The 26,649-nt window shown below is 40.5% G+C and overlaps 2 protein-coding genes across 2 annotated transcripts; one reads left to right on the plus strand and one right to left on the minus strand.

The window, feature by feature from the left end:
• On the minus strand, positions 1–9,840 carry acsl4a (acyl-CoA synthetase long chain family member 4a). The gene is made up of 15 exons (XM_040015461.1): positions 9,708–9,840; positions 7,347–7,885; positions 7,078–7,255; positions 6,838–6,947; positions 6,344–6,482; positions 6,107–6,257; positions 5,777–5,900; positions 5,121–5,192; positions 4,877–5,016; positions 4,608–4,780; positions 4,250–4,324; positions 3,968–4,156; positions 3,695–3,809; positions 1,388–1,545; positions 1–1,284 (listed from the first exon to the last, which is right to left on the minus strand). The coding sequence occupies exons 2-15, from the start codon at positions 7,701–7,703 to the stop codon at positions 1,127–1,129; spliced, it is 2,139 nt and encodes a 712-aa protein (XP_039871395.1). The 5' UTR covers positions 7,704–7,885; positions 9,708–9,840; the 3' UTR covers positions 1–1,126.
• A 7,686-nt stretch (positions 9,841–17,526) lies between these two features.
• eif4ebp3l (eukaryotic translation initiation factor 4E binding protein 3, like) lies at positions 17,527–21,785 on the plus strand. Its single transcript, XM_040015477.1, has 3 exons — positions 17,527–17,935; positions 19,418–19,594; positions 21,159–21,785. Exons 1-3 carry the CDS (start codon positions 17,803–17,805, stop codon positions 21,185–21,187), a joined length of 339 nt encoding a protein of 112 aa, XP_039871411.1. The 5' UTR covers positions 17,527–17,802; the 3' UTR covers positions 21,188–21,785.
• The last annotated feature ends 4,864 nt before the right edge of the window (positions 21,786–26,649 follow it).

Consider the following 26,649-nt stretch of genomic DNA (forward strand, 5'->3'; position numbering starts at 1 on the left):
TACGAAAAGGTGTTTATTCTTGAAATGTCGAACAAGGCATGTGACTGCAATGATGGGAGTAATAAATACACGTAGGTTCACCAAACAACTAAAGTGACTGCCATCGTCTGTGTACTTAAAACTTTTAACAATGCAAATCCACCAACATGATAGTATTTGGAAAAATACATAGAAAACACATTAAAACTGAGTTCAGAGGATCCTTTATACCAAATCGTACAATAACCTATTAACTGAGGTAAAGTACGCACAGTATTACAGTATGCCAGTTGTGACTATAATAAAGGCTAAGCAGTTTAGTAGTTAATCATTGTTTTTTTAATAAGGTGCCTACAAACATTTGTCAAAATGTTTCTATACCCCACATTTGACAACTTCATATATTAAAACATTTGTCCGTCTTCCTGAGTCATTTAGGCCAACACATTTTGGTCTTCCTTTCTTAACCAACCATTAAAATAACATTAAAGCATAAATAAAACACAGGTAAGAAACAAAAACAAAGCTAAATACACAGACACGGACAAACGACTGTAAATGCTCTTGATCGTGTCGATGTGTCTGCGGTGGGGAGTATTTTTCCTTTCAAGTAAACATGGCATTCAGCCTTTTTTGTAACTTTTCTTTTTTTACTGTCTAGCTACCACCTCTGCTCGACTACATGAGAACTGCAGACTGAAGGCACCTTAACATCAGTACTCCAACTTTACAAAACAGCATGACATGCCTCTGTGATCATGGTCGCATTTTTTTCCTTTATTTTTTGAAACATTTTCAATGAAAGCAGCAGCAAGACTTAAGCAACATGTGGACCGAAGGTGCCGTTTCTAACAGCTACAAATAAGAGTCCCAGCAATTTCCAATGGATGGCAGTTGAGAGCTGCAATAGCCTTTCCCCCTTCTAATAACAAAAACTGACACTTTGGTGCATCTCTTACAAACACACATTCTCTCACACACACGCACACACGGATAAACGGCTACAACTATTTATAGCTTACGCTTTTCTCTGTGAAGCTGTGGAACACAAATAAACTACAGCTTTGTAACCAGAGGAATATTTGCACATCAAAATCGTGGTTATGGTGAAAGCAGTAACTCCTGGGTGGTGTGGGCCTGCTGGAAGTTACTTCCTCCCATACATTCTCTCTATGTGATGGAGATAGTGGTTCTTCAACTCTTTCCTCTTCAACTTGAACGCATCTGTGACTAGGCCCGTTTCAGGCGTCCACGGCTCTGGACTCAGATGCACCTTCACTGGAATCTCAAATCTCTGGAGTTTAACTACAAGGAAGGAAAGTGATGTTCAGGCACGTTTGGACAAAGTATGGATGAAAGCAAAACTTGCATAGCTTCTATTATCGCAATGCTGTGAAAAGACTCTTACTGTTAGTGGCGACCTCCTTGATCGCCTTCAGGACCTCGCTTTCCATTTCAGGATTAGTGCAGATCTCCTCCCATGTCCCCTCTATGCTCCTCTGTTTGGCCAGTTCTGTGAGCTTTTTCTGATTGGGAACCACGAAGCTGATCACATAGTTCTGATCACTGCAAGGGCACACAATTTAAAACAAACAAAAAAAAAGTTTAGAAACTGTTCAACATTACGTCGCATGCCCACCACTGAACAACTACAGACGAAATAATTAATTCAAGTTGTAGCCGTAATCACTTCAGTCTAATTAAGTGCCATATTTAATTGTTCCGATATCAGCTGAAGTCGAAGTGAGCGCTACATTTGTTGATTCAGTCGTCATTAAGACACTTAAACGTCACTTGGAGTTCTCATGTCAGCCAGAGTGCAGGTGACACATCTGAAGTGGGAAGAATTTCATGACGGTTTGGGTGTTCACACTGAAAGCTGTCAGTTCAAGTGTGTAGGCGCAAAAGCCTGTCAGGTAATTATGTATGAACAGTAACGATTTGATTTTATTGGAGCTTGGAGAAGAACTGAGACTGGAAATGATTTAAAGTGTAAACATGAAGGTATAATAAGCACAGGGGAAAAAAACAAAAACAAAAAAAAAGGCAAAGAATGACTGCAGGAGCAGTACTGAGTGATGTGGAATGATAAAAGGAGAAAAGAATTCAAGGAGTGGAGCTGTGAGACACAAGCAAGTCCTGGCAACGTTGAGAAATACTGCTACTGCTGGGATATCCTGAGTAACCATCTTTGTGTAACATTATGCAATATACCATGTTTAAACTGTTCTGACAACACGTCAGTACTGCTGTAGCTAAACCGGGTGCCCCTTTTCAGAAGCGGAACTAAACCTGCCTGCATAATTAGAACAGTACACACATGTTGAACAGACTGGACTAAATTTAGGTTGAAAAATGTTTTCCTGCACATTATGTTTATATTAAGAGCCCAGAAATAACACTGTATTTGGTCAGAAAAAACAAAATAATAATTAAAAAAAACAAAAACAAAAAACAAACAAACCCCACAACAACAAACAAAACACCTACCCAATGAATTAAACCTTAGCTTGCTTAATTCGATATGCTAAAATACATTACATGGACAAAAGTGCTGGATGACCTACAAGAGCTGCTCAGCCATGCAAACCCACACCGTGAAGCTCCCGTGCACAGTGTTTATGCTGATGTTTGAAACTCTGCAGTTATTGAATCAGCAGATCGTTGATGACTTTATAAAACCCTGCTCTGCAACTTTACATGCTCCGAGTTGCTGTGGTTCCAATAATACATTTACAGTCAACTGTAGAATATCTAGTAGGGAAAAAAATGTCCCACACTAACTTTGTCCTATTACAGCACCACACTCACATTCAGTGAGCTCTTTACAATGACCCACTCTTTCACGGATGTTTGCAAAGGCAGATCGCATGGCTAGGTGCTTGGTTGTATATGCATTTGGCTAAGAACAGAAAACAATGATTGCAAGGTGTGGCCCAATTCTTTTGTCCATATACTGCATTATGTACTGCATTTATTAAACTGATGATAAAGTGTCATTCACATTTTCAAATGGAGATCATCATCTCAAATCCCAAGTGTGAGATAAGTGAAAGACATTTCTATAGATACGCAATCATGTATAGTACAAATAGAAACAGCCTGTAGCTGATGAATATACCATACGTACAAGTAAACATTTCATGGAAATGTCATCTGGGTTGTTTACTAGTACCTTTATCTTTTATTTCATTTCCTGGTTCATTTGCATCAACTGATAAGAAACCCTGACCCTGAATAACATTTTCTGTAATTCTAACTTTATGCAAGTAACTCGTGAAATAATATTTGTTTGTACCCGTCATATGCAAATCTGTGTTTAGTCAGTGTTTATTAGCACAAAACTTCAGCTGACCTATCGTGCATATGAAACTGATATGAATCTATGACTGATCGCTATAATGTAATTTTTCTCCAAAGTCAAACGTGAAGAATGAAAAAATATTTCAAGAAGCACTCGTGTTCTTAAGTTTAGAGTAAAAACACAGACGCCTGCAGCAGTTGAATATGATGTTTGAACTGTAAACAGCTCGCGGAAAGGTCACCATCTGCAAATTCATTCAGCCGTTTCCCCATATCGTTTATAATCTGCCATTATACTCGTTGATCCAGATGTAAATCATATATTAGGATATGGAAAAACTTTGCCTCTAAATTGCATCTCCTACCATTTTAACTTTCCCTGAATAAATAAATAAAAAAGTAGGTCACTCACCTGTTTGCATAAGCACAGATGTTGTCTATAAGAGGGCAGTTTTTCAGAGCAGATTCCACTTTACCGAGAGACACGTACTCTCCAGCCTGCAGTTTCACCAAATCTTTCTTGCGGTCTTAATGAGAAAAAGTAAATGATAAATGGACTGATTTTTATATAGCACTTTTTTTTTTTTTTTTTTTTAAACTCTACTTAAGCACTCAAAGGGCTTTATACAATACGTATCATTCACAGGAGCATCCCACCCCCGCCCAGAAAAAGAAATATACACACCAACAATTTGTAGACAGCCATCTGGGTAAACCTCTCCTACATCTCCGGTGCAGAACCATCTCTGACCATTTTCATCCACAAAGAAGTCCTGATTGTTGCCTTCACTCCTGTAGTAGCCCATGGTTACATTGGGGCCACCGATCAAGATCTCCCCTCTTGGATTTGGCTTGTCTTTACTGGTGTAGCCACCTGAGTAAAAATAAAAAACACATGATTACGCTGCAATGGAGATCTTTCCATTCTGCACAAGCGTGTCCCGGCATGTTTCCCCCCCAAACATACCTTCAGCCCAGTCCCTGAGTCTAATCTCACAGCAAATCAGAGGAGCTCCAACACGACCGGTGCTGATGTCTTCAACTGCAAAATGAAAAACATTTCTTAAGAACAGTCATTTAAACATTATTTTCAATTTAGGCCCATCTGCTTCTATCCTGAGGTATTTGTTTATCCTGTGTGACTATTGGCCAGGCTCACTACAATAATGACTGCTTCCAGTCAGCAAATCACTAGGGAACTGAGGCACTTTAGTTAATCCAACTTAAAATAAAACTGTAAGTCAGGATTTGTTTCTTTTAAATTAAATAATGCCTAAATTTGAACTCATCTGTCATTATTTTGGGCACTCAAAATGTTATCTTACCCTCTGTGATAGTGCCTGCTCCACAGGTCTCAGTGAGGCCGTAGCCCTGGCCCACTGGACAGCAAAAACACACATTCATAAATCTCTGAGTGGCCGGGGACAGGGGGGCTCCTCCAGACAGCATCATCCTCACTCGCCCACCCAGCAGTTTCTTTACTTTCCGGAACAACAAGCTGCAAAGAGAGATCACGCAGTGTTTTGATTTTAAGTTAAACAAGCCAATCGCATTTTAGTGCAAGGGTCACAGGAATGCATAGGATGCTTCTTACGCATTGCAGAGTGGTGCGTCATAGCCCCTCCTGATCTGCTCCAGTTTATAATTGTAGCCCAGTGTAAACAGCATCTTCTGAACAAAACCCATTTCCTGCACTTTGCTCATCACGTTCTTGTTGATGCGATCCATGATTTCCTTTTTGGACCAAACATATGGGAGTTATTTAGACACCAGTTGACAAACAAAATAAAATAATGAAGAAAGACACAAACAGGATAAATAAAAAACAAGGTTCTTACTGGCACAGCTGCCATCAGTGTGGGCCTGAGCACAGAGCAGTCTCCTTTACTTCCCTTCTTTATCCTGGTAGACTAAAGAGGAGAAGGGAAAAAAAAAAAAAATTGAAATAATTGTCCAACTTTTGTAATGTAACCGCTCCTCAATCTGCCCTGCTTCCCACTGATGTGACTAATGTGGCCACAGACTACAGAATCTAATAGACAAAGGCAAGATCAAGTCACACTGGTTTGTGGACAAACTCATGCCTCAAGTTTTAATAAAACCAGACATTATTAAAGTGTTTCTCATCATTTCCAACTGATTTGTTGCGCAGTTAGCAAAACTTCCAGTGGGCTAAGTTAGCCATCTCCTTTAAGTAAGGTTAAAAAAATAAATATAAAAAGCTGCTTTTTTGGAGAGCTACTGTTCACCATGATAAACACGATTCACATCTGGTTTTGTGAACTCTCGTTTCCTCAAATCTTTACAATGTAGATAAAGTGTGGACCGATGCCACGGCACGCAAGGGTCACAATTGCCACGTAAACTGTGAAAAACAACAGCTTGAAATAATATTTAGATGAAAAGTCTGGTTTAACAGCAACACCACTAAGAGTCAATTAAAATAAAGACTACAGTGACAGAAACAATGCAACCTGGCGTCGGTGCTGCTTACCTGGTCTGACAGTGTCTGTGGGGACGAATAGCCAATCCGACAACCATATGTGACACAGGAGATTTCAGCTGTCATTTCCAGAACATGAGCCAGGGGCAGATAGGCTATGTAGGTATCATTAGGCCTGCCACAGTAGAGTCAACGAAAGTCTTGGTTAGGACCAATGATTAGTAGACATTTTCAGTTCCTCTTTCCAATGTTTACACTGAGGATCTTTGACTGCACTTCCTTAGTTCCAATTTGAAATAAACTTTCTTTTTTTCTTAGATTTCTTCACATCTCCAAGTAGCCTTACTAAAATACTACAAATCAGCCATTGCTGCAACTCACCCGAGCCCAGGGATGCGTTCACACTGGCCTGTCATTCCTGCAATTAGGTTACTGTGGACAATGACAACTCCTTTGGGTCTGCCTGTGGAACCGCTGGTGTACATCACAACGGCCAGATCGGATGGCTGGGGCTCAACAATTGCCCTAGCCACTGTAGAACAAAGGAAAGCGTTACTGTCTTGTACTGTGCCTGAAATAGGACAAAAAGCACAACCAGAGTGAGTCAGAAATACACACCATTCTCCGGCTGCCTGCCCATCTCTCGTACGGACTGCATGCTGCGGATGGAAAGCCCTGCTGGGTAGCCTTCTGTGTTCATTTTCTTGTCATCCACATAAATCACATGCTTCAGGTTGGGGATCTGTGGCAGTACAGTCTATGCAGAAAAAGCAAAGAGTAAAAATGTTACAGGAGGATGCCCAAGTACAAGATTTCCTTCTATAAATAACATTTTTAAAAAAGTGATAGTCCTTTGGGATTTTCTTTGTAACAGAAAGCCAGTAAATGCATCTTTAAAAAAAAATGCTTTAACAAATCAATTCTGTGTTCCATTATTCTGGGTTTTCCAAACTTTAATGTTAACAATTTGCTACATCTTAAATTATAATCATGTGATGATAATTGAGGCTGTTAGATGGTAAACAAAGACGTCTCATGAGAATAATCACATCACTGCTTCTCTTGTTCTTAGGAGTGGTGGTTGGACCATGTGCTGTAAAGGATTAACTCACTTTCAGCTTAGTCTCAAGGAGCTCCACGCTGGTGACCAAATGTGAAACACCCGTCTCATTCAGTCCAAAAGCAATTGCCTCCTCCCCCAGTGTGGCGTAGAACGTCACCACTGCAATAACAATAATATTGTTTAAAAAAGGATCTCAGTGAGTGAGATAATTAAATTATGAAACACTTAACACAGCATTCACGCTATCTGACCCCAAAACCTTGGATTGAACGCGCTGAGATATACTTACGTGGGAAATTGCGTCTGAAGCATGCCTGAGCAGTGATCATCCACTCTGCCCTGGTTTCACAGAAGACTGCAATAGTGCTTTTGGGTTGCTGCTCCAAAGCCGCCAATCCACTGCCAAACTCACTGACTATGGAGTCGAGTTCATTATAGGATAACCATTTGTACTCCCCCAGGATCAGCTAAAAGGAGAAAGGGTCACATAAATAACACCGAACATCTCTGATCACTTACGCATCTGTCAACAGAGCAGTAAACTCTAAGCAACCTTACCTTTTTAAAAACTTTGCCGTTGGGCTGAGTCTCGTTCTCTTCGCTCAGAATCTCTCGGGTTCCTAGACAATCAGCTTCACCGAAGCGCTGCACAGCATGCTTGAACAGCTTATCGAGTGTGTCCTTGCCTGGGAAGTCTTCCCTGGCCAGGGAATCAAATTGGTCCACGGAGCGGTATGGTCCCTCAGCACATCCTGATTTGGAACGGGCTTTTATCCTCTTGGACAGAGCTTTTCCTTGGCCAGCTCCGGTGAGGTAGTACCAAGGCAGGAATGAGACTATTGAGTACAGCCATATGATAAGGTGGATTGGAAAAAGGAGGATAGATTGGAGGACAGAGTCTGACTGAAGACCCATGCTTTTTTCTGGAAGGGAGCTGAGCAGCAGGTTATCAGAAAACTTTCAAGCTTGGTGGTCCCAAAGATGTTTGAGGTGCGTCAAGAGAATTGTGTTGGACGGGAAGAGGGGAAAAAAGCTCTTAAGCTCTTAAGAGTCCCACAGTTGTAGCATGTAAATATTTGGTCCACAAAATGCTTAAGCTAAAGTTGAGACAGAAAAGAAAAACAAAAAACACAATACAGTCAATTGATACAGTTCATTCATCAGCTGCCTGTGAGATCACTTAAATAACTCAGGTTAAAAGTCAAAAGCAAGAAAGTTGATTTTCACCCAAATATCTATCGCATGCCAAGAGATGTCATAAAAGGGAAGTTGGCTGGTTAACTAAGTTTGTCTGGTGGTTGACTTCTTGCTTAAAGGAACTCTGACAAAACACTAGATTGGAAATAAAAAGTGAACTATTAACCATCAGTATCTGAGGCTTATCTAAACCGTTCCACCACTGTGCTACCTCTTCTTACAGACAGGAAGACTGCACTACACACGGCAAGTATCCACAGCCTCACCACCTCCTCGCTGCGTACCAAACCGCCTCTGTATGTCTGAACTTTTCAGTGCTCAGCTCTTTATAATGTCCTCTGCTGCACTCAAACACCTGCCTGCTTTCAAACAACAGGTCAACTGAAAGGTCATGGAGGGATGAAGTAGTGCGGAGATGTGGTCACTCTGACCAGACTGGCTACTGTCCAATGAGGATTGTGCTGCAGACAACCAATGACAATACTCTTTAGGCTCACCCCACTTGGTGGTCAGGGAAGGGTCACTATAGAGCAAGCTCAGCCTGCTGATATCCTCAGAGTGCAGAGGCGGTAAAGTAGTTAAAACAAATTGTGTCTCATAATTGCAAAATGTAGTCAATATCCACATGTTTGCTCTGTGGCTAAACGTCACGTGCTGAACCCGTTTAGCACGTGACAAAGTAACTGTAGCCTACGGCAGTCAGCTATTAAGTGGGAAGTGTCTTTATGGCACAAGACAGACACCGATTACCTGCAAATAAGAGAACACTGTGTACTTAGCTACATTAAGACATTTATGGAAAGAGAAGGTCAAACCACGTAACTGGCTTTCCCAATCCTGAAAGCTCACACTCTTCATCGTGAATCATTTCCGTGAATCATATCCTCAGTGTACGTCACATCTGTCCATACATCTTAAAGAATGACAGTACACCCACAGATGAATCAAAGCGGCGGAGTAAGAAATATTTATATGTCAGGATCTTTTTCTGGGCTCTTACTGTGGAAATAAAAATACCCTGAAAACATTCCTGTGTGATGACAGGACGTGGGGATGGTGATGATGATGATGGAAAAGCCATGGACCACTAGCTTAAAACAGTTTTTCCTCTCTCTCTTGGGTGGAATTGAATAAAAGCAAATTCAAATCATTTTACACGGGAATACGGGAGTGAGTGGTTCGATGCAAATCTCCTCACACATCTATATCTAGTTGTGAGTGATAAACACGTTATCTAACGGTAAAAAGCCCAACACTGCATATCCGTTTAGGGCAGGTATTGCTAACAAAAGCGACAGTTTAATACCGGGAAATGCTAAAGTTGTAGCCGGGGTCTGCCGTTTCCACTTGTAACACGTTACGCTAAAACGCCATGAAAAACAATACGAGCTGTAATTAAAATTAAAGCGCCTTTCTTGCCCCCTTTACATAATTGGTCTGCTTCAAAATAAGGCGAGCTGGGAAGCAAATCTGACCTCCTTATCTAGCACTAAAACGACAATGGATCAGGAGCGGCATGGCAGACGAAATGATGACAAAAGCCGCCGCACATTGCTGGCACGGCGCGTCTCACTGGCAAGTTGATTAACGTTAGCTGCTGTCGCTTAAACCTGCTCAATATTAGCAGTACATATTAACTAACGGATAAAGGCTCTAATGAGATTACAGCGGTCAGCTAGAGAGTGATACCCTGCTGTATTGGCAGGCTGACAGCGTTCTTACCTTCAGCTGAAGAAAGCCCGGTCAGCCGTGTGCCGCTCTTTCACAAATGACCGAAAGTTACCTTTTGTTGGGACCTAGAAACCCGGAACCACTACGTCATCTGATTCCATATTTCTCGACCAATGAGCAGCCAAAGCGGATTTGCGCTCTCTTATGCTACGTCCGCTTAAAAAGAAAAAGAAAAAAAGAAAAAGGTAACAGGAAGTCAGTAATGCGTATGTTCTCTGGCTCTGTTACAGCACCTGTATTTTTCTTTCATCATGTAATGGTTATGTGTGTATTTTTCCGAAGTTTACATCCAAACAAAAGCAAAATAATAATAATAATAATAAAAAAGTTACCGTACTTGCACTCTTATCTAATATCTTTTGCAGATAGATCTGATAATTGAGATCAGATCATTTGTTTACATATTATGCAGCTTACACAAATCTAGCTGAGATCTGATAATTTCTGTTTATATATGATGGAGCTTACATAACCCCGTATAATATTAGATTGAAACCTGGTTTTTACATTTATGATCCTGCTTTGATGTGTGCCTGATTTGCCCTGGCCAGGTCCTGAGAGCCTGCGCTGACCAGCTAGCACCGGTGTTCAAGGAGATCTTCAACCTTTCCCTGGCCCAAGCAATGGTTCCCACGTGCTTCAAACAGTCCATCATTGTCCCTGTTCCAAAGAAACAACAGCCCGCTTGCCACAATGACTACCGTCCAGTAGCACTGACTTCAATTGTAATGAAGTGTTTTGAAAGACTGATGAGAGATCACATCACTTCTTCACTTCCTGCCACCATCGACTCATTTCAGTTTGCTTACCGGACTAATCGTTCCACAGACGATGCCATATGTCACCTGCTCCACACATCCCTGAGTCACCTGGACACTGGCAGAGGGAATTATGTTAGGATGCTGTTCGTGGACTACAGTTCAGCATTCAACACAATAATTCCCTCTAAGCTTTTCACCAAGTTGACGGATCTAGGACTCAGCTCATCACTGTGTCAGTGGATCCTCAACTTCCTCACAGACAGACCCCAATCAGTGAGGGTGGGAAAACAAGTCTCCCCCTCCATCTCACTCAGCACTGGAGTGCCTCAGGGCTGTGTTTTAAGCCCCCTGCTGTACTCACTGTACACTTATGACTGTGTAGCCACATCAGACACCACCTCCATTGTCAAGTTTGCTGACGACACTGTTGTTGTGGGCCTGATCTCCGACAACATCGAGACGGCCTACCTGGAGGAGATTAGGAACCTGGAGACCTGGTGCCAGGAGAATAACTTCCTCCTAAACGTCAGCAAGACTAAGGAGCTGATCGTGGACTTCACTACAAAGCAGGCGAGGAATTACAAGCCCCCCATCATCTGTGGCACGCCAGTGGAGGAAGTGGACAGTTTCTGATACCTGGGTGTCCACATCACTCGGGACTTGTCATGGTCCTGTCACATCAACACCCTGGTTAAGAAAGCTCGTCAGCGTCTCTTCTTCCTCAGAAGACTTAGAGACTTCCATCTGCCACTGAAGGTGCTCAAGAACTTTTACTCCTGCACCATCGAGAGCATCCTGACGGGAAACATCTGCACCTGGTTTGGGAACAGCACCAAGCAGGACAGACGAGATCTGCAAAGAGTGGTGCGCTCGGCCGAACGCATCATTCAATCAGAGCTCCCTGACCTGCTGTCCATCTACACCAAACGGTGCAAGACCAAAGCTAGGAAGATTATGATGGACCTCTCCTATCCCAACAATGGACTCTTCTCACTGTTGAGGTCTGGGAAGTACTTCCGCTCCCTTAAGGCCAAAACAGAGAGAATGAGGAGGAGCTTCTTCCCCCAGGCTATTCCGGCCCTGAACCAGGTGTAGGTCTGGACTCTCCCACACACATCACATCACTATAAGACTGGACTCTCACACACATCACATCACCACACGCACTCTGTTTTTTCTTCATGCACACTTCCTATAATTTATAATCTCTATTTCTGCTATTTGCACATTTTTACTGTAAATTTCTAAGTTAAATCTGTAAATTTTGTAATAACCTGTAAATTGTAAATACTGTAAAATCACTGTCGTTTAATGGTCGGGCATTGCATTGCACAGCTACAAGCATTTCACCTCATGTCATACTGTGTATGGTTGTGTGTGTGACAAATAAAATTTGAATTTGAATTTGAATTTAAATAGATTGATGGATAAATAGGTACGTAGATACAGCATAGACTGATTGCTGATTATTGGACTATGGAGTCCTTAGCCTGAACAAGATTATTTAAAATCACCTGTGCCAATCTGAAAGAGCTGGAGTGAGTTTAGCTATGAAACATGGAATGGATTCAGAAAAGCTCAAAACTGTAGGAGTTCAGAATCAGAATCAGAATACTTTATTGATCCCTGGGGGAAATTATTTTTTTGTTACAGTGCTCCATTATAAACCAACATAAACCAACATTAACAAGACAGACAATACGCTAACTAAGAATAGTACAATATATATATATATATATATATATATATATATATATATATATATATATATATATATATATATATATATATATATATATATAAGTCACTCATTAATAAATAGCTGGAAAAGAAACATGTGTAGTTGTAGCAGTAACCAGTGTGTTAAGTGGATGCGTTTTACAGGGAGATGGCCACAGGCAGGAAAGATTTCCTGTGTCGTTCAGTGGTGCTTTTCGGTAATCTCAGTCTCTCACTGAACGTGCTCCTGTGACTGACCAGCATGTCATGGAGTGGGTGGGAGGTGTTATCCAACATTGTCTTTATCTTGGACAGCATCCGCCTCTCCGACACCACCTTGAGGGAGTCCAGCTCCATCCCCACAACATTACAGATTAGTTTATTGAGTCTGTTGGCATCTGCTACCCTCAGCCTGCTCCCCCAGCATGCAACAGCATAGAGGATCGCATTGGCCACAACAGACTCATAGAAAATCCTGAGCATTTTCTGGCAGATGTTGAAGGACCTCAGTCGCCTCAAAAAATAGAGACGACTCTGGCCCTTCCTGTAAAGTGCTGTGGTGTTTTTAGCCCAGTCCAGTTTATTGTCAATGTGTACTCCAAGGTACTTCTCCAAGGTTGGACAAGTAAATCCAAGAAAAACAATGACAGCACAATGGCATATCACTCTGTGATGTAAAAAAAAAAAAAGAGAGAGAGAAAAAGAAAAAACTCTTTTAAAGCAAATAAATATTCCATCACTGAGGCACAAGTCAGCTGTGAAAACAAGGGATGCTGGATTTTTTTTTTTTTAATTCAGTGCAGGGGAGCACTCGTCCACAATAACAATACAACAACTTAGGTAAGAGTCATCATCTTTATCACCACATTCTATTGTAAAATCACTGAGTTGACAAAATTTGGCATATCAGAGCATTCAGACTTTGCACACGGATCCCTCCAGGTTGATTTATTTATTTTATTTTTTTTTGCTTTTTATCCACCAAGGCCATGACTTTCAGGTACTGCTCATCTACTGTAGTTTTTTTCAGTTGGAGCGTGCCACTTCTTCTTTTGTCCTCTACCTTTCCAGTTTCCTCAAATTTTCTAAGGTCAACATATGCAAGGTTTTCAGCTAATAGCTGTTTGTGAATGACAAGATATCTGTTAGACTGTATTAACTTTGATGCTCTATGCTTAGAGAAGTTACAGGTCAGTGTTGAGTGTCTTAAATAGAAATTATTCATTTGAAAATGGTCAGATACAAGAATTGGACTGAAAATGATTGAAAAAGCAGATAATGTGAAAGAAAACCTGAAGAACTTTTGTTTAAAACCACTTTACAAAATTACAAGAATGTCTAGCTCTTTGGCATTTTTCTTGTAAGATATACTTTTGTGTTTGACTCTTTTGTTCCTCCAAGCCACAGGTGTCAAGCTCCAGTCCTCAAGGGCCAGTATCCTTTAACTTTTAGATGTGTCCCTGCTGCAACACACCTGAATAAATTTAGTAGGTCATTAGCAGTTCAGCCATTTGATTCATGTTACAGCAGCTAATGAATGAATGAACATGGTGCAATAAAAGTACTTTTAAAAGTACATTTTTCCAAACACTTAAAATTTATTTAAATTTACTTGAGTAGGATTAGTGGTTGCCACCTCAGCATGCAGTCAAGACCTATAGTGTCTTGCTAATGATCTACTAATGTTATTCAGGTGTGTTGGAGCAGGGACACATGTTAAAGATTCAGGATACTGGCCCTCAAGGACTGGAGTTTGACACCTCTGCATCTAAGCAGTTGCACCAATGAGAATGCACCACGTTCCTGCTTGTAGTTCCTTGCGAAGGCTTTGGAAATGATACTTCCAAAACACCATTCTACCAGAACCCTACGGCATACATGAGTCAGGCTGTTACCACCACCGCTCAGCTGTGGGGGGCTGCAAGTATGATGTAAACAGAAGATTCTGAGCAATCCTCCCTTATGATAAGGTCTGGAAATCATGAGCTGCACCTTTCTGTAGTGTTTCGCAAGAATGAATGAAAAAGCGTACTGGAAAGCGCATATACCTTGGAGGTTTATGCAAACCATAATCTTGTCATTCCTGTTCTCCTTGGTACCTGGATTAGAGGGATGTGTTATGCAAACATGAGTTCCATGTGTGTAACCCATGAATCATAGAATGCTAACCTAATAGTTAGTATGTGTTGTCAGGGAAGTTTGTGTAATGTTAATTCACAAACTCAAAGTCAGTTAATGAGTTTATTGTCGGTTCACTGACACCACACAAAGCCCCAGTTTCTTTGTGACAAAAACCTTAAAGTAACAAGTGCCCAGAGATAAACTGGTTCAGGCCATCCTCTGCAGGTCACAGATGAAAGCTGGATTTCAAAAGCGTAACAATCTCCATAGCTTTTCCTTTAAACATTCAAACACAATCTCTAAAACTGATTTAATCAAATTGCTGCTGGGGTCACTTCATTAATGTGGTCAAATTAATTTGACATCCTAAAATTAATATGAAGTTAAACCTTATTCCTAGGACGTTTATTTTAAGCATCAATGTAGCAATGTAGCAACGTGTTACAAGTAGCACTAAACTTTTTATAGTTAAAACTAGTGATGTGACATTCTGTATCGAGGCTTCAAAGCTTGTGTCAAGTAATGGAGAGGGCGTTTCCGCGATGCGCGTAACGAGGCTTGCTTCATTTATGGGAGGAGCTGAAAATGATGACGTCCGAAGCCTCGCTGCCCGGCTGTACCACGTGACTGGTTCAGGAAATGGTTCGAACTTTGACGCGAGCTATGACAGAGATATAAACCCCTCAGACTTCATTCAAAACGTGGGTGTTTGATGGAGAGTTGCGGTTAGTGAGAGTTTGGAGACAGTTTGGAGGTTTATGAGAGTGAGGAGAGAAAGTCAGGAGAGAATGGCGCCAGCTAAGAAGAGGAGGATGTCCTCCCCTGTGTGGGAACATTTTGATCTTATTCCTCCCAACAAGGTATGTAAATTTCTACAGAAGATGTATTTTCATAATACTGATGGTGCAATACAATTTATGTTAAGCTGTCTTGACTTTTGTACAAGGTGAAGTGTTTGCTATGTGCCAGGGAGCTGGGATATAACAACAACACCTCATCCACGCTTAGGCACTACAGAGCTTTGCATGAGAATAAGGGGAACACCGATTGTGGAGCAAGACCAGGTGAGCCATCAAATGCAATGATAATATAGCATGCAGTAATGTTACTAAATGATATAACAATATTATACAACTGTTATAAGTTACGTGTGTGATATTTATATTTGTGCTTTGTTCTCCTGAGGAAAGACAATAAAGACAATCTCAAATAGATGAAGACGTGGTTAGCATGGTGATTGAGGACTCCCAGCCATTTAGCATTGTGGAGGACAAAGGATTTAAAAGATTTGTTAAATCATTAAATCCTAGCTATGTTCTCCCCACTAAAAAGGCCATAAAAGCAGTGAAATTTTAGTTTTTACTGAATAAAATGTGAACAGGCAGGACTGAGGCCTCAGTCTGTAGCTGTCCATACCTCAACGTTACAAAAGCACAACCACTGTCCATACCCCAACCACACCTCACCTCACAGTAAATGATCATTTCCATTTTAAGCATTTCCAAATAATCATTTTCCATACTGCCAGTATAAATATACACAGTATACTGCCATCACTACAATATACATGTTTTACACACTCCTTTTGTTGTTGACATTTACAGGCTATGTGCAAAATGCCACTCTCTTCAAATTCATGCCAACTAATATTTTTACGTCCAGTAGATGTCCTACTAGAGCAAATGAAGCTTCAAGACGCTTTGCGCTGGGGTGAACCAATTGGATGAAAAGCTTCAGTGCTTCATGAAGCTTCATCTGCCCAACACTAGTTAAAACACCCAGACCAGTCATTGAAAAGTTCCACACACATTTAATATGAACAAATTGTTCATGTCAATGTCGCCCCCAAGTGGTCAGTGAAGTAGCAGATGGGGTTAATGAGGTTCAGCTGCTTTGGTGTTAATGAAATTAAGAGCAGCAACAATGAGACAAACCAAATCTGGACCCTACAAAGGTCGCACAGATAGTCCAACTCCTCCAGTGTGGCACATCAATAAATACCATTGCCAGAAGGTTTGCTGTGTCTCCCAGCACAGACTCAAGAGCGTGGAGGAGATCCCAGGAAACAGGCAGTTATTATGAGAAAGATTTATAATTTTTTTTAAAAAAAGTGTTCCTTGTGTTAACGTCAATGTCGCCCTCAAGTGGCTGAAAAGTAGGAGAATTTTTTTTTAAACAAATAAAATAAAACCAAAAGGCAGGTCAATCTGTCAAATAAAACTACAAACAAATATGTCACTTTAAATGAGTCCTGATTAAACCGATTTAATGCCAACTTTAATTATCTCTTTTGTGTACATATTCTATTGGAAATACATGTTTATTTATGTATCTGTTTATGTTTATAATAACAAGACTAACTGGCCAAAGGCTAGAAATTTCCAGACCAATGGGAAATCTGTTTTGCTTCTCTATTTGCTGATTTAATCCACTCCACGAGAATCTTTATTATTCATAAATGTAATAAAATAAAACGCAAGCAACACAAGTGAGTAAATAGACAAATGTATAACTATATGCATCTAATGTATCTCCCGATTACAGAAAAAGTAAATCGCGTAACCCTTATTGATACTTACTGCTGGGATTGATCAGAGCTCTGCTGATTCGTGCGAGACGTGCACGCTTTGTTCCAAAACACTGAAACGGGTAAATATATCTCCATATAAACCTATATATAGGACATGTTTGGATAAATGAAATGTTGGAGAGTAATAATGCATTTCCTGATTAAAGAAAACTTATAATAAAACAGAGATGACTGTAACCCGTATAGACGGTGCTGCTGTTATTGATCAGAGATCTGGAGCTGCCACGTGAGAGACGTGCACACGGTGCCTCTCCTCTAAACATGAAGGCATGGTACTAACACACTGACACACATGTAGGGGGCAGTGTTGCCAAGTGATTGACAACCACGAGGTGGATGCGTGGTTTGTGAACCAGATGACCCCTGTCTAGGTATTCTCGCGGGAACTCGTGTTATTTCTATCCAGTATACGGCTATTTTAATACCATTCGTTTACAAAGAGAAACTAATGTTATTCATTGGTAATAATACAATTCCCACTATTTCCTCCACGGGGTAAACTGACAGTGATAGAGAGTAGAATACAACGCTCTTTTTACTCATTGTCACCGCCCTCGCGGACTGTCGTTTGGAGATAAACATTCGTACCCAATACACGCTGTCCCACGTGCCTGGTAGCTACTGCACAAAAACATGACGGCTGGCTGCTGCGGACTTGGGTACCACGAATGCAGAGTGTAGCAGCGTTTGGAAGCTGGTTGTCGTGACAGACCTTAAAACTTTGAGCTTGCTTTAACTCTTAGTTTGCAAGTGAAGCTTGTAAAACTTTACGGTATCTTACGTAGTTTTGTCCGTGAGGAAAGCTGTGGGGAAACTTGTATTTACGAGTTTCGGGGCTAAAGAAACAAAGAAAGTCGCTAGCACTTTTTGAAGCAGTAGTTAGGCCAAAATTAGCATGTCGGTCGACGCAAATCAAGTTAAAAGCCGTCCTATCCCCACCAGGGTGCTTACCCTGAAGGACTGGTCCCAACTACCAGACTGTTACAGCCAAACACCCGGGGGTACCCTGTTCTCCACCACGCCTGGAGGTAAGAAAAACTGCACTGTGTTGTGTTTTTGTGTTATCAATTTATGTTTTCAGAACTCAACAAGAAAGAAAAAGGGGAAAACCCTCGAAAAGTTCAACTTTTGCTGGAAACTAATGGTTTGTGCCTACGTCCAAACGGTCACGCGTCATCTCTCGCGAGAGGCTGCACGCGTCAACATAAAAAGTGTCTGATGTAATATTAGTTTCCCCTAACGTCAATCAAAACAGCCCTCGCACTTGCTCGAGACCAAAAAGCGGGCAAAGATTGGGCCCCTGCCTCGTTTGTAGATTGAGAGCATGCTCACAGCAGGCCACAGCCCCGTATGTTCACGAGTGTGCTTTACCTGCATCGAGTTGGTTAATACTCTAACGTCGGTGTTTTGTTTCTTCCTAAATTCGTTTTTTCTTTTTTTTATACATGTATAACTACATGCATATTGTTTAAGTTCTGCAGTTAAACTTGTATCGGTAAGGCTTATAACAACACTGCCCCCTGTGACAAACGCAAACACGGTGGTCTGATCGGTGACTTGTTGCAGCGTCAAACTTACTGATTGTTGTCTCAAACACAACACGCCCAGTCTTAACTCGTGACTTTTAGGGTGTATGTGTCCGGCTGCCAGAAATGCAGAGTGATTGGCCTTCGCAGTGGTGGAGGAGCGGGAGGCCGTCCTATCCCTGCTTCTCTCTGTTCTGCATTTGAGGAACAGTAGAGAACATTCTGTACATTTTGAAGGGGGAGGGGGTGAAATGTGTAATGCATGGGGGAATGTAAACATTTCAAGAAAAAGGCCTAAAAATGGATGCCAAAGGACACGTGACAGGATGTCGCTACTGAGTTTTGACTTGAGTTACACTTTGTATAGTGACACATTAAATTTTACACACCCTATCAGGTCGATGCTTGTGTTGCTGACCCCCTTTTTCACATGTAGCTGCACGGCACAGTCGCTGCTTTCACTATAGGTTGCATTCCAGCCCCCTTCCCCTGCCCCATTTCCCACTGCTTTGCTTCCCTTTGTCTAGGATTGAATTGCCCGTAACTGTTTTTCAACGTGTTTTTCCTTGTAGATGGTACAAACTGCATTTTGAAAAGAAAAATAAGTACTTTTAGGTTAATTCATAAGCATTTAATGACTGCTGTATATGTAACAGCTTTCTGCTGAATCAAAATATGAAACATGTGGCTTTAATCTGAAAGCATCTTGCTTCAAAGTGAGAATGTTTTGTGGTTTGATTTCTTGGAATTCCTAGAATTACTGTGACGGCTCTAAACATTGTGTGCACACAACCCTTTCCCCACTTAAATGTCTTCCAATGCAGAATAATATTGTCCAAATCTCCAGATGTGCACCTTAGATCACTGCAAAGGGGCTTGAGTAATAACTAGGCTGCAGTTTGAGCTTGCAGAAGTCCAGCCTTTGTTCTGTTGTTTGACTCTTTGTTTTGATTTTAACCCCCACCCCCTCCTAAAACAAAATAGGCACCCGCATCATCTATGACAGAAAGTTCCTCTTGGATTGTCGAAACTCTCCTCTTGCTCGGACCCCCCCATGCTGTCTTCCCCAAATCCCAGGGGTAACTGTACCAGCCACACACTCCACGGGGAAGTTGCAGGATCTCAAAGAGGAGGAAGAAGAGGAAGAGAAAGACATTGCAGGTAAATGTCTTGTACATATAAGATTCATTTGTGTCAACACAACTTGTAATGTAGAATTTTACTTGATACATATTGAGTCTCCTGAAAGTTCAGAATCCTTATTGTTCCCTTTATTTGTGAGAGTGATGTCAGCCAACACAATTTTATCAATCTGAACACTCACGATAAATACTGGGAGGAAAAAAAAAAAAGCTTTGCATGTGACTGAGGTGCGCAAAACAAATAGTTCAATAATTTGTTTTGCAATGTGCAGCTGTTGGGTTAGGGTGGTGGTGGGGGGGGGCATGCCAACACTGATAAAAGGGATTAATAAGCTTCAAGGCATATGAACACATGAAATGGAACAGACAGTATGGAACCTGTTCTTAAGTAAAACCGTTTTTGATTCCTGTCTGTTTCCTAACCCCTGAGAAAAATGGGGGGGGGGGGGGGGGGGGGGGGGGGGGTCGCAGTTGCAATTGACATTAAATCATCCTTCCCTCTCAGATTTTTCTAACTGATACAAAGAAGGCTCCATTGACTGTTTTATGATTAAGTCGAAATGCTGATTAAGCCAGCGTGTCCAGCCTTAACCATCATATGCATACAGCCTGCTGTTCTTGCAGTCCTCAACTCTGCAGCTGAACTGTTTGTTAGCCGTTTACCTTTTTATTAAAAAGAGGCCAGGAGTTTATTGGTAAACAATCATGTCTGACAAAGTGACTTTGCACGATTAACAGTTCAAAATCTGGTTATCTTAAACTGCGTAGATGTTGTTCCTCTCTTTAGAGCCATTTTAGCTGTCTTTTGATTGGCGGCCCCTCATGGACAGAAGTCAGAAAGTTGTGTGAGATGATCATATGTTCAGGATATTGTTTTCTGGGCAAGGAGAATAAAACAACTCAAGGAATGAGCATTTAGACGAGTGTTAAGCCTGAGCTTGTGACTCACTGGGATTACTTGTACAAACACAGCCAAAGATTCAGATCATAATGTCACAGGCTGAGGAAAAGCATCATATTTCCACTTTTTTAATGTCTTTTGGTAAACAACTTGACTTATTATTATTATTATTATTATTATTATTATTATTGATTTCCAATTAGAATATTGTGACTTGCTAGAGATAAAGTTCCTTATTTTGGCAACAAATCCTCTACTTGGGCTTATTGTGGCCATGTGACCAAAGGTTGGGTTCACAGTTTAGTCATTTGTTATTGACTGAAGTACATGCAGCTATCAATCTGCCCTCCTCCATTCCTCCTGTCAAACTAAAGACCATGAGGATTACACGTGACCCCTGCCTACTTGTCTCCTTCTTTGTGTGGGTAAAAACACCCAAGACGTGCCGTGGGTCTTGTTTTTATGTTCTATGTCCTTGGTGTGTCCGTGTGTTTTTGCCCCCTTGATGGTTTTCTTTGCAGTGATAAGAGCTAGTTTGTTCTCGTCGCCATTGTCGGTTAAGGTGTGGCTGCAACTGCACAAATAAGGTGATGGCAGATTATCAAACCTCACTGTTTTTAATCTCAACTGTTTTGTTTTGTGCTTCCTTTTTTTTTTTTTTTTTTTTTTTTCCCCCCAACAGATGACAACCAGTTTGAGATGGACATCTGAGCTGCAGTATTACCTCCTGTGGAGATGTTTAAATGCCTCCAAGGTCATCACTGACCGTAACTCATTACAAATGAAGCTTTTTCACTTTTTTTTTTTTTTTTTTTTTTTTTTTAAACGAGTAAAAGCTTTTGTCTGGAATTAAAGAATGAAAGCATAAAAGTAGGGTGCTTTTAACCCTAAAGTGTTTATTGTACTAAATGGGTTGTTTGGTTGCTGATTCACTTCAGAACTGTAGCAGGATTTAAAAAAAAAAAAAAAAAATCCATTTTGATTTCACTTTTTAAAATCTTTGTAAATAAGAAACTTGTACTATGTTGCTTTTTTTTTTTTTTTTTTTTTTTTTTTTTTTTTTTTTTTTTAAATCGAGGGACTATAAGATGATCGTACCGAGACATATGAAGTTGGTACTTTCAATGCATGCATCATTTATCATTTCCCCCACCCGCCCTAAAAAGGAAGGTTAACTTTCTTTGTTTGGTAGACAGGTGTCACCTAACATTGTGGGGGTGCCTTCTGAAATTCAGGTCCTACTTTGTTTTGTATAGAGGAAGTGATGGAATGTGAAGAAATTCAAATAAAGGCTGTGAAAACTGTCAAATTGTGTCTTCGCTTTCTTTTTGTCCATGTTTTAGCTTTTAAGCTGCACACTAACATAAAGGCCTTGTAACTTAAACTTTTACCATTTCCAATAAAGCATATATTTCTCTAAAGAGAAATGGTCTACAAGGGTTTCAAGTGTTAATGTATTTTTATGACCCCAAAGGATAGCTCATAAAGTTTGATAACATGTACTTTGGGTAAAGTACACGTCTGTGCTTTATGTCAGGTTTTCTCTGTGCTCAAATGGACTCAAATGGAGCCTGTAAGCCTGGGCTTCACGTTTAGTAAATGATTGTGCTGCCTTATTTCACAGAAATCCACTATAGCCAGTGTAGCTAAGACGATGACCCTGTTACACCTTGTAACAGAAAAGCATGTTGCCATGCGAAAATGCATATTAGGCAGTTAGTATGTTGCATTACTTGTGTACTGATACTCTTGTAGTCTTAAAAAGGGAAATCCACATGTGCATAGAAGCTCAATTTTGCTGATCTGTGTGAAGTAAAATGGTTATTTTTAGGCTTGTGGTTCTCTGAATGTCAGGAACAGGGCCAGACTGAATGATTTTTCTAGGAGAAGGTGGGAAATAAAAACAAAACAAAACCCACAGTCCTTTCAGTCAGAAAGTTTTGTGGATAATCCCCAGCTATTCTAGTCTGCATGCTGAAGTATCATTGTCCAAGATGCATTTATCAGTACGTGTGTGGGAAAGTTAGAAAAAAAGTATGAGAACCCCAGCTTTAGTCTTTATCCTGGTATTATGCACTGTTTATGTTGATGGGAAATGCAATCTTGAATTTTCAGACATAGCAAAAAAACACTGAAAAATCTATTAAGTGTTTTTTTGTTTTTTTTTCTAATATTTATCAGGAGTGGCTTTGAAGCACAAGGCTGCCCAGAGTCCTGTACACTGTGTCTCCGGCCGTGGCCACTCAGCAAGGTCAGTGCTAGGCATGCTGGCTTATTCCAGACGCTGGCAGTCTATAGATCAGGGAAACTGTGGAAGTAGGTCTGGTCTTAAGGAATGAAAGCAGCTGCACCTCAGAGGCCAGACACAGTAAAACTATACCGCAGTATGGGGGCGGGGGTATGACACCTGCTGGTATTTGACCAGATAGTCATTTCAAATATGTAATTGTGGATTTACTGAGTATTTTAGCTAATAATAATGACAGTCTATTCTGAGTGGAGTATTCAAGCAAAAATGGACAAGCAGCCCCTGCCCCACATTGTTCATGTTTAATTTTGTGACATCATTCTGTTCAGATGTTGAAGACATGGTTTTGCAGATATTATTACCAACCACCTCTAATTAATTAAAGCAAGCAGTGTAGTAACTGTAGTTCCTTTAAGAACAAGCAAATTAAATGTGCTCTGTTAGCTTGTATTAGCTCACCTTACAGCAAATACAATGCTCAGACAGCAGGTTAACATTTTGCTACTGTAATAATTCTAGACTAGACTAGACCATCGAGGTCACCATCTATCAACGATATTTGGCTGAATTCTGGCTGCATTGAGCTGATTTTACAGCTGAATCCAGGCTAAAGTAAGCTACAAATGTTAGCCAAGGTTTTCAAACACATTTTGATTTATTTCTTTATTTTTAATAAAGTATGTAAATGGACTTTGCATGCTCATTGCCAGCTCTGTTTTTTTAAATTCTTGGACTCTAGAGTGGCTTTACATGACTCACAGTTCAAAATAATCCCTGTTTATCTTACTGTGGACTTCAGTGCAGGCTCTCAGTTTTTAAACTATCTGAAACAAGCTATTTTGCATCCAGTATCTGTGTATCCATTATTGCGACAGTATATATATGAGATAAACCGAGGGAAAGGATGATGGGTCGACTTCAGAGAAATGATAAGAAAGGTTTGTTGCAGCAATAATAAGTCTCAGAGTGAGCGAGATTTACTTAAGGAACTCTATTGCAGGGCATATGACAGCCTATCGATACCTCCGACATCTCAATATGACAAGATATAATAGCACACATTTCAGGAGTGTAGTAGGCCAATATGATGCTTTTATACAATGCATTTTCACTGCATTGCATACATTACACTGTGTCCAGCAAGCAGCTGATCCTGAAATGTTTTGTGTTGTTGATGAGTGGACTACCAGACTCTGGTCTGCTGCACATTTGTGAAATGTTATTTTGGAAAAAAATATGTCTGTGCTGTTGAAAACAACACCACAGATGACCACCCTTGCCATCCAAGTTCAAATGAACCCTGGTAAACTTGCTCCAGTGCCCTTTTCCAAAGAGTTAAGATCCCTTCTTTGCATCTTCGCTCCTCCCAGTTTCCCTGTAAGAGGGTTGGGTAAAGCTGGCATGGCCGATGAGGATCTATTTTTATCAGCTGCTCCTGTGCTCCTGTTAAAGCCCAGCAGTACAAGTTCAGGATGAATCGCCCGGGTGACGATGTAAACAGACACTCAAACACACAGCCTACTTGGTGACATGTATCCTGACAGGAAGGGGCCTGGAGGGGTGGGAGTGGGCTGATGCTGGCCGCATGTTTGACACATACACGCACACAAACTCCATTTCACATTACTTACACCACAGGAAAGCCAGCCAGCTGTTTACCAGGATTCCTGTTGAGCACATGAGTAAAAGAGTACACTGTAAACGCTGATTCCTCGATCGCTGTTACACTGAAATTAAATATGAGACACTGTCAGATGTTTCTTGGATTACATGAGGCTCATATGATGCTTGAAAACATTTCATTGTAATTTTTTTTACTATATTCCCTAGAAGTGATCTTTGAAAAGTATTTTTGAATTGTTTTTCATGTATTCAGAACTGGTCTGTGATGCTTACAATGCAGGCTACACCGTCTTGCATTTGGCTCAGTAATGCTGACGATTTCTTCACTGTTTGTTGCACAATCTCTGCTGTTGCCTAATGTGTCACCGGTAACTTTCATCAACAGACTTTCTGTGCATGACTTTACGCTTCCGCTGTAAACATACTGTGCTTAGTGTGCATATGTCAGAGATCAGGGTTTCGATACCCAGTGGCACCACTGGTTTACAGCTCTGTTTGTTGATGCAGGTGTCCTGTTACACATACTCAATGTGCAAGCCTCATCACATGTTGCTACATGGAATTCATTGCAGAACAGAAATCATTGCCTTTTAAATTCAACTGTCAATAGCAGAGGTCACGCTGTCCAATTTCTGGTATGCTACTCATTCATTAAACAGAATATCTTGTATTGTCAAACATCCACCATACCTGCTGCTGAAACAAGCATGTATATACTGTATATATAGTAACCAGTTATCCATCCCTTCTTTATTTCATAATTTATTCAACCATCTTTGCACTCCTCACCATTGCACATACAGTATGGATATGCCATACATGTTGTTACTATACTGGCTGTTCATTCTGTTTACACTGAATGCAAAGGGGAAAAAAACAGAGCCCAGTTCCTTGTATGTGCACACATACTGATTCCGATATATAATTGTGAAGAATTATATTTTGGTTTAACATCTACCAGTGATTTAAGAAAAACCCTTATATGTGAGATATGCCCAGGTTGGTTTGTATTACAGTTACTTTACAGTGTAATAAGATAGATATAAGGGTGTTATTGTCTTAGAAAACATGATGTATGTTAATGAATTTGTAAATATTATCCAGCAATGTATATTGATGTAAGAATTACAGATCCTTTTTTGGTTTCATAATGAGTACTTACAGCTGGGAAAACAAACTTATACTTCTAATGGGGCTATTGACATGAAATCATTACCAGATGTTGGTAACATCCCAAATAATCTGTGCATACAAAGAAACCAAGACAAATGAGTCCTTAAATTAAGCCATGTGTAGTGACGTGGAATGACACAAGGACATATGAAGAAAAGGAGGTGTGAAAAGGCATTGAAAGCCTTAGCCAACTTTATATCTCAATGTCACCAGGTGATGTTGAACCTATCCAAACAATTAATAAATGCATTGAGCAAATTAACAACTGGATGTCTCATAATTTCCTTCAACTGAACAAAACCAAAACTGAAGTACTTATCTTTGGACCCAAAAAAGATCGACTAAATATCAGTAATCAGCTTAAACTGGTCCAACTAGAAACTACTGACCAGGCCAGAAATTTAGGTGTAATAATGGACTCAGACCTGAACCTCCAGGGCCACATAAAAGTAATAACAAGGTCAGCCTTCTATCATATGAGGAACATTTCTAGGATTAAAGGACTGATGACACAAGGAGACCTAGAAAAACTCATCCATGCATTTATCTCTAGCCACCTTGATTACTGTAACAGTATCTTCACAGGTTTACCTAAAAAATCAATCAGACAACTGCAGCTGATCCAGAATGCTGTTGCTTGTGTTCTCACTAGAATCAAGAAAATAGAGCACATTACCCCAGTTCTAAAGTCATTACACTGGCTCCCTCTAGCTCAGAGAATAGACTTTAAAGTGCTTTTATTAGTTTATAAATCATTGAATGGGCTAGCACCAGAGTACATTAGAGATCTGCTATCATGGTACAAATCATCTAGATCAGTTAGGTCCTCCAGCTCTAGTTTAGTGACTGTCCCTAGAACCAGAACTAAACATGGAGAAGCAGCTTTTCGTTTCTATGCTCCTCACATCTGGAACGCACTATCAGGAGAATGCAAAGCTGCAGAGACACTGAACTCCTTACTTATTTAGACTTGCTTATGAGTAACTGATCTTATTATGGCTTTCTACTTGCTTGTTTTTAATTTTGAATTGCACCTTGAATTGCCTTGTGCTTAAAGTGTGCTATACAAATAAAATTGCCTTGCCTTGCCTAGAAGCCAGCTGAGATCGCTCTCTATTATGAATGCAAT

The sequence above is a fragment of the Simochromis diagramma genome, unplaced genomic scaffold, assembly GCF_900408965.1.
Source record: "Simochromis diagramma unplaced genomic scaffold, fSimDia1.1 OVJJ01000685.1, whole genome shotgun sequence".
Classification (NCBI taxonomy): Eukaryota; Metazoa; Chordata; class Actinopteri; order Cichliformes; family Cichlidae; genus Simochromis; species Simochromis diagramma.